The sequence below is a fragment of the Setaria italica genome, chromosome VII (assembly GCF_000263155.2).
Source record: "Setaria italica strain Yugu1 chromosome VII, Setaria_italica_v2.0, whole genome shotgun sequence".
Classification (NCBI taxonomy): Eukaryota; Viridiplantae; Streptophyta; class Magnoliopsida; order Poales; family Poaceae; genus Setaria; species Setaria italica.
Genome location: NC_028456.1, coordinates 10,183,862 through 10,193,052, shown reverse-complemented (window position 1 = coordinate 10,193,052; position 9,191 = coordinate 10,183,862). Strand labels below are relative to the sequence as shown.

General features: G+C 49.0%; 1 protein-coding gene across 1 annotated transcript; it reads right to left on the bottom strand.

Annotated features, from left to right (window-relative positions):
- Positions 1–8,517: 8,517 nt before the first annotated feature.
- Positions 8,518–8,916, bottom strand: LOC105914743. The gene has a single exon (XM_012847388.1). The coding sequence runs from the start codon at positions 8,914–8,916 to the stop codon at positions 8,518–8,520; it is 399 nt and encodes a 132-aa protein (XP_012702842.1).
- Between the last annotated feature and the right edge of the window lie 275 nt (positions 8,917–9,191).

Genomic DNA, 9,191 nt, shown 5'->3' with positions numbered 1-9,191 from the left:
ACCCTTGTCAAGCAACGCCTGTACCTGGCACTGGATTTCCTTCGTCTCATCCGGATTTGTACGGTACGATGCGCGGTTCGGAAGCTGCGCGCCAGGAATGAGGTCAATCTAGTGCTCAATGCCACGAAGTGGTGGGAGTCCCGTGGCAAATCTTTTGGAAAGACATCAGCGTACTCCTACAAAATGTTAGCAACCGCAGGGGGAATATCTAAAGATGGTGCATCATCAAGTGAAACGAGCACACTAGAGCATATAAGGGCATAGCATGGCAAAGGAGCATCGCGTAACTCATCAAAATCAGCACGTGTAGCAAGCAAAACAGGAGCATTCAACTTGATTTCAGAATTAACAGAGGTCGATGGTTCAAGTTGTTTAGCAGTTTTAGCAGCTCTAGCAAGATCATCTTTAAGAATTTGTTCAGGTGTCATTGGATGTATAATTATTTTCTGACCCTTAAACATGAAAGAATAGTGATTTGAACGACCATGATGCAAGCTATCAGTATCATATTGCCAAGGTCGCCCAAGTAACAAAGAGCATGCTTCCATGGGAATAACATCACAATCGACAAAATCAGAATAAGCACCCATGGAGAAAGGAACACGGACTGATCGAGTAATTCTAATTTTCCCACCATCATTAAGCCATTGAATGTGATATGGATTTGGATGCTTACGAGTGGGTAAAGACAACTTTTTAACCAGCGTGGTACTCGCACAATTATTGCAGCTGCCGCTGTCGATGATGATGCGAATCGACCGCTCCTGCACAACGCCCTTGGTATGGAAAAGAGTGTGTCGCTGATTCTTCTCAGACGGAGCGACCTGTGTACTAAGAACACGCTGCACAACAAGACTTTCATACCTATCGGCGTCGCCCGGGTTGACATGGACCTCCATAGCTGCATGGTCAGTGGCAAGCATTGCATGTTGAGTATCTTCAGAATCACTAGCGGAAGAGTACTCACCATCGTCACGAAGAAGCAAAGTGAGCTTGTTCGGACAGTCCCGAAACATGTGGCCAAATCCTTTGCAACGATGATACTGAATATCCCGTGTACGACCTGTGGGAGGGGTGGCGCCTGTGGAAGGGGCAGCGCTTGTAGGTTTGGCCGTTCTCTCGCGCAGTGTAGTGGTGGGCGTGGGTGGCGCAGGGAGAGCGGGTGCGGAGTTGGATGTCGAGCTTCTTCCTGCAAAAGAGTTAGAATATGTCTTTGAGCAGCGTCCCTGCACTTCACGTTCAGCTTTGCAAGCATATTCAAATAATGTTGTCATATCTGTGTAGTCCTTATAATCAAGTATATCCTGAATTTCGCGGTTCAAACCACCATGAAAACATGCCATAGCAGCGTCATTTTCCTCCAATAACCCACAACGAATCATGCCTATTTGTAATTCCTGGAAATATTCCTCAACAGATTTGGAACCTTGCTGAAAACGTTGCATTTTATTAAGCAAATCTCGGGCATAATAAGAAGGCACAAATCTGTGGCGCATAGCAGCTTTTAATTGATCCCAAGTGGTTGGAATGGTATTGGGATGTTTGTGTTTATATTCACGCCACCAAATTAAAGTAAAATCAGTAAATTCACTAATAGCAGCTTTAACTTGAGAATTAGCAAGAATATCATGACATGAAAATTTTTGTTCAACTTTTAATTCCCAATCAAGATATGCAGCAGGATCATATTTGCTATTAAAAGGTGGAATTTTAACTTTAATCTTGGAAAAGGAATCATTACCGGGATGGCGTGGCACGCGGCGGGCACGGCCTCGGCGGTCGCCATCGTCCTGTTCCGAGTCACCACCATAACCCTACTGCAACTCTGTGACTGTTGTGTGCAATGCATTGAGTCGTGCCACAACTGTGTCGAGTGTGGCCTTAGCGGCCGTCTCTGCAAGGTCTAGCTGATCGCACCGCTCGGTCGTTGAGGAGATCGTCGAGTCCAGCTGTTCATGAATCATCTGAATGTCGCCGACAAGCCCTTCAACTTGTGCCCGTATGCCCTGCAGTTGGTTATCCCCCGCGTTGACATCATGTGCCATGGTTAGCGCAAATACAAGAACAAAACCGACGACAAAACAGGGGTGTAACGGCTCACAAGGCGCTCACACTAATACTGTTATCAAATTCTTATCCGTTCTTACCACGCACACAGGGGCGAACTGCAACCAACCGGTGGAACTCGCGAAAGATTGGAGGAGTGATTGCCTGGAGAAACAAAATATGCTCGTCGTAGAACTATGTGGAGTTCTGGGAAGGCTGCACTCAATTGAAGGATTAGCACAATCAAACAATAATGCAAAGTTGAATTATAGTGCCAAACATGTAACAAAAGTTGTGAAACCGGAAGGAATAGAGGCAAAGAAATAGCCAAGGTGGAGAGGGCGGACCTCTATTGTTTTTCTATTTTGATTCTTTTTTTCAGGGTGCCCCAAAACTGAGAAATAGGGGTAAAATGACTCGGAAACAGCAAGGCACCACACACACTTTTACCCGAAGTACAGGGGTATTTCAGTAAAAAAAATATGGTGCGCGCGGCGTACCCGCATGATCGGATCGGCGTCCTTCTCCCGTGCGCACTGGTCTCTTTCTTTCTTTTTTTTTGATTGTTGTCTTTCCTTTTTTTTTGACTTGCCAAACACACAAGGCAGGGAGGAGAAGGCGATCAGGGGGATACGGCGCGGCTGCCTCACGATTTGGGAAAGGGCGGCGGCGTGCTAGGGTTCAAGACAACGGAAGGGAAAAACAAAAGATGAGAAAACACAAAGTAATCAGCAACAATTGATTCGGAAAGCACACAAATTCAACAATGCAAATTATTGAAAGAAGGTGCAAGGCTCAAAAAGGGTTGCTGGGACAAAGATCTAACCTGAAAAAAAAATTTGTTTGGTTTTTGTGGACTGTAGGAAGGGGACAAACACTCGATAAACTCACCGATTAACCTGGAAAACGGATACCACTTGATAGAGTCGGAGTGTCCGATCTTTCGGTGAGTGGAGATAAATTCAACTTGGTGGAAGTAGACCCTCACGATCCAACTACGATGAGCGAACCCGAAGCACCAATGCAATCGCTGAACCAACTCCCTGTGGTTACCAACCTTGCCAGCGCAAGATCAGCCTAATCACGAAGATCGATTCCTATCCGCAATCGAAGAACGAACAAGAAAATGAGGCGAGCAATCTAAATATCACTCGAAGGTGGAGTTCTGAATCACACAAGGACAGCGCGTATTTGCGCGTGTTCGAGAGTAGCTAAAGCTAGATGTAAAACAAAACTCAAGTTGTAAACAAAAGGGACTCCGACTAAATAAAGGGGGTGCAGCCCCTGGAGTCCAGAGGAGGCGCCACGGCAGGAGGGGGGCACGCACGACCAAGGGGAGGGCCGCGGCTTCCAACCCTAGGCGCCCCACCTGGGCTGCCCTATTGGGCCATCTTCTTATTCCACTGGGCCTTCGTTCCTTAAGAGCATGATGAAGTTTAATTCTCTCGCACGGGCCCGAGTGATTGGCCCAACTGGATGATCAACTGTAGGCGCCTGAGGTGGAGGAGCAACTGGAGGCGCCTAAGGTGCTGCTGGTGTAGATGTACTCGTGGTGTCCTCATCAGTGAGGAAAACTTTGAGCTCTTCGAGTGCCTTGTTGGCCTTAGCGTCTGTAACAACTCTGCCTTAATTAGGTGTACTTAAACCTAAACAAGTTGTTATTCACTAAGCAAAAGAGGTAAAATGTCTTTTTTGACCCAAAAAATCTCTTCTTGAAGTTAAATTTAAAACTTGAGTTTTTATCTACGAACTTAAATCTTTTGCCCAAGTAAGAGTTGTAAAACTTTTAATTTAAGACAACTTTTATTAAAAGCACTTTGGCTAATTCGGAGTGGCCCCCCGCAAAGTCGATAGTGTGCGCTGCCCGACCTTGCCTTGACGCCAGCGCGCCCAGGCATGTTCGCCCGCGCGTCGCCCACCGCGTGGCCGCCGTCCACCGGCAGCTCGCCGGCGCCCTATCCCCAATGGAGGAGCGACAGGACGGAAGCCTCGACGCCCAACCCACGCGCACGACAAGATAGGGCGAGCGCCGTGCTAGCCAATCGCCGGCCGAGCACATCCTTCACCCCTGTCGCGCATCCCCACCCACCAACCGGAGCTTTCCCCGCTCGCCGGAAAAGCTGCCACGCCGCTGTCGTCCCACGCCTTGGCTCAAGAGCCTCAAGTACATCTTCACTCAAGCAGACCTTAATATGCGCCAAAGAAGATGGTTAGAGCTGATCAAGGATTATGATTTGGAAGTGCATTACCACCCCGGCGAAGCCAACGTAGTAGTAGATGCTCTCAGCCGCAAGGTCCATTGCAATTGTTTGTCGGCAACTAGTTTTGAGGAAACTTTATGTCATGAGATGGGAAAACTTAAATTGGAAATTATTTCCCATGGCACCTTAGGTCATGTTTCCATTGAATCTGCCTTGGAAGACCAAATTGGGTCAGCACAGTTAGAAGATAAGGAAATAAAGCTAATTAAGGGAAAAATTGCACAGAAGGATGAGGGGTATAAGCATTTCCGACAGGAAGAATATGGGAGAGTGTACTATGAGAACCGACTTGTTGTCCCATCTAACCCCGATCCTAGAAAGAAAATCTTGGCCCCCCGCAAAGTCGATAGTGTGCGCTGCCCGAGCTTGCCTCGACGCCAGTGTGCCTAGGCATGTTCGCCTGCGCGTCACCCGCCGCATGGCCACCTTCCACCGGCAGCTCGCCGGCGCCCTATCCCCGGCGGAGGAGCGACAGGATGGGAGCCTTGATGCCCAACCCGCACCCACGACAAGAAGGGGCGAGCACCATGCTGGCTAATCGCTGGCCGAGCACATTCTTCACCCGTGCCGCGCATCCCCGCCCGCCAATCGGAGCTTTGCATGCTCGCCAGAAAAGCCGCCATGCCGCCCTCATCCCACACCTTCACCCGCTCATCCAACCAGCGTTCGCATCTTCCTTCCCTTTGCACGCCAGCCACCGCCACACACCGGCCGAGCCGCCACCCCCAATCTGGTGCTTGACGCGACCAGACACCCGCTCGACCTCGCCAATTCTCCCGCCCAGCAAAACCGCGCTTGCGTGATGATATCTCCCTTGCCCAATGCCCGGAGGATCCTGTCCCCGGAGCTTCGCTTCTCCGACCAATGGAGGCACCAACCAATCACCACTGCGACAGAGCACATCCTTCTTCCTCGATCTTATCCTCTCGCCCGCTCGAACTCGTTCCTTCCTCCGAACACTTCCACGCATCTATAAAAAGGTACCAAAGCCTCTTACCGGAATCCCCTTCGCCATCACCGCCTTTGCCGCAATACTTGCTCTGTTCTTTTCCACCATACTCGCTGCCACCTGAGCTCTCGATGGAGCTCCCCTTTCTGCCCAACCCCAGGCTTGGCCGACACCACCAACCGCTTCACCATCCTCTCGCATAGCTCTAGAGCTTGCTTGTTGTCCACGAGAAGCACCACCGCTGACGGAGCACCGTCGGACCTCGCCGCCGCCCGAAACTTACCGCCTTCTGTCGTTCTGCTTTGGCTTGTTTCCTCCTGACCCCAAGACCTCGCCCGTAGGACCGGAGGTAAGCTGCCGACCCCTGTCTGTCTTGCCCAACCCCTGTCCGCCTCACCCGAGTGTTGTCTGCCTCGCCCGAGGGCTCGATTGTGTCTTTTTCCTTTGGACCGAGGGTATCTGTGTAAATTCTGAGGATTCCTCTGTATTTAAATTTGAGGATCCCGGTGCAGTTATTCCTTAAGTCTAAGGGTTAGATTGTAAATTTTTCCTGATCCGACTCTTTTCACTCGTTTTAAATCAACAAAAGCTTGGAAGTTACACCTTAAATCGAGGAAAAATCGAGAAAATGTGAAATCACTTGGGTTGGAATCCTCATTTTGAGTAGAATCCAATAAAGTGGGCATCGCACCTTTTTCCTGTAGTTTTGCTACAGTTTTGGGTTTACATCCTTGCAAATGCTGTTGAAATCACCATCTAAGTGTCTTACCCTTCCATTGCATTTTGTGTAGAGCTGAACCTCGCCAACGACACGTACGAGCTGCACCCAGTGCCCGAAGACGAAGTCGTAGCTGAGCAACCACCTGCAGGAGTGAGACCGTGCACAACGAGGACCAGTTCGCTACGGCCCCGCTTGAAGGCAAGCCCCGGAGCATAACCCGGTTTTTTTCTAAACTGGTGCATGCCTTCTGTTGTTATGTGTGTGCATTTACGTTCCAGGAGTTGATTGAAACCCTAGATGCATGACTTAGTTTTCCTTTGATCTGAATAGTAGTATGATAGGCCGAGTAGTTGCAATGCTTAAACAGGACTCGGTAAAAGTCGAGTGATTTCCTGTCACTCACGAGTTATAGGAGTTACTTGCTCTCCTTTTTGTTACAACTATAAGGATGATGGACGGGGCAGGGCCTTGTGAATTGTTTTGGTGGTCGGTGGATTGCCCCGTCTGTCTACATGAAATTGGATTAAGGTTGGAAAGTGATGGTGTTCGTGATCAAGTGTTTGAAAGTACTAATCTCATACCTAGTATGGGATGGGGAAGCCTAGTACCTGATTGAACCAGGACATGAGCGGTTTGATCCACAGTCTCTGGAACAGAGTTTCCCTTGCGACCGCATGTGGTGACAAGTGCGGTCATAGACGACAGAGGCCGGGTTTGTGGAGCCTTGTACCAAGGGAAGTGGGCCCGACACGGGTCTGGGATCGATGGGAATGGCCAACACAGGAAGCGACCCTTCGTGGTGCGCAAATGTCGTGAGATTAGGTTCGCCATGCATGGTTAAGAAATTCGAATCGATTCGTCTGCCTCTCACAGTTTGGGACTGCTTGATCGCTATGCTACACTGAGTAAGAATGGAAGATGATGGTAATCTAAATATTGTTACTTGTTTCATTGCTTGGAAAGCAATGCTTGTTTAGTATAGTTTCTAACTTAGATCGGTAAATGAACATAGAATTTGTGGCTAAAATATTGAAAGTAAGGATCTACTGTAGTCGCTTTTGGCAAAACAAACCCCTCAGCCAAAAATCCTTTCATGTCTAGAAGTTGGTGGATTAGAACCACCCGTCGGTTAAGTCTTGTTGAGCATAGTTGCTTAGCCTTGCTTGTGGCACATCTTCCAGGTGATGTTGAAGCCCCTGACTTTGCTACTTGTGGCACTTGGACTCCCTAGTTTCCTCCTGGTCGGTCGAGTGGGATCCCTCCTCGAACGGCGAGGACAGGGGTCATTGATGTCATGATCGGCCTCATCTTTACGTCCGACTTTGGCGCTAGCTTCCGTTTGTTTATTTCCACTGCTTAAGAACTCTGCAAACTTTATTTGAATTTCGAACCTGGTGTTGTAATAAATTAATCTACTTGTTTAATTTGGATGATCTATTATATTCTCTGGAACCACTCACCTTCGTGTGAGCTATGCTTTCTCGGTCCTGTGTAGTGGTTTATCGGATGAAATCCGACGGACTGCCGAGTTAACTTGATTAAAGCATATGATCGCGTGTCAGGCGACTTAATTGTGCTTTAGCTAAGTTAATTAGGGCAGTTCCGCCACAACGTCCCACTCAAACTTGTCTACCTTTTTGAGCAGCTTGAAGAAGGGCAGACCCTTTTCGCTGAGTTTGCTGATGAAGCGGTTGAGGGCGCCATCATGCCAGTAAGCTTCATGACGTCTTTCTTGTTAGCTGGTTTCATCATGTTTCTAAATCCATTGGCTTTGATGGGATTGGCTTCGATGCCGTGCTGGCTGACCATGAAGCCTAGGAGTTTTCCAGATGGGATACCGAAGACACATTTGCTTGGGTTAAGTTTCCAGTGGTAGGCCCAGAGGATGTTGAAGTTCTCTGTGAGGTCAGCTATGAAGCTCTCCTCATCCTTTGTCTTGACGACCACATCGTCGACGTAGGCCTTGACATTCTTGTGTAGCTGTATCGTGAGGAAAAGTTGGATTGCCTTCTGGTAGGTGGCATCGGTAATTTTTAACCCAAAGGTCATGGTGTTGTAGCAATGGATGCCGAAGGGCGTTATGAATGTCGTCTTGTCTTGGTCGGCAGGATTGAGGGCGATCTGGTGATAGCCCGAGTAACAGTTGAGGAAGCACAGCAGGTGCTCCCAGCCATAGGGTCTACAACCTAATCGATGCACGGAAGAGGGAAGGGGTCCTTAGGGCAGTGCTTGTTGATGTCGGTGTAATCAATACACATTCTCCATTCACCGGTTTTCTTTTATACAAGAACTGAATTTGCTAACCAGTCGGGGTGCTTACATTCATGGATGAATCCGGCAGCTAGGAGCTTATTAAGTTCTACCTTAATGGCATCCTTGCAGTCTTGGGCAAAGCGGTGAAGCTTTTGCTTGACCGGTCTTGCTATCTTGCTCAAGTCCAAGGAGTGCTTAGCCAGCTCCTGTGGGACACCAGACATATCATATGGCTTCCATACAAATATGTTTGAGTTTTCCCGAAGAAAACTGGTGACCGCGAGTTCCTATTTGACGGAGAGGTCGGACCCTATGAGGATCGTCTTGGTCGGGTCTTCCAGGTCAAGGTAGATCTTCTTGATCTTGGAGTCGGGCTGCAGCGCTGTGGGCATTGGCTCCATCTCTGAGATCGTGAGCTGGTCCTTCTCCACCTTCTGGGCCTCGGCGAGCATGGCGGTGGCCTTGGATGAGTAGTCCAAGGCTCCAGCGAGCTGTACTGCCTTCGTGTCGCACTTATAGGACGTCTCGACGGCGCTGTAGATGGAGAGGACACCATTTGGATCTGGCATCTTGAGGATGAGATAGGTGTGGTGTGAGATCGCCATAAACCTCGCCAGCATGGGCCTACCAAAGATAGCATGGTAAGAAGTCTTGAAATTGGCCACCTCAAAGGTGAGGTGCTCCATACGGTAGTTGCTGGGCGTGCCAAAGTTGACCGGCAAAACAATTTAGCCGATAGGATACGATCCTTTGCCAGGCATGATGCCGTAGAAGGTGTCTTCACAGGGCTAGAGCCATTCAAAGTTCAAGTCCATGCGATTCAGGGTTTCTGTGAAGATGATGTTGAGCCCACTGCTGCCGTCAATCAGCACTTTGGGGAGGAGAGCTCGGTCTATGGTAGGGCAGACCACCAACGGGTAGGACCCTGGATTTTGAATGTGTACAAAATGATCTTCCCTGG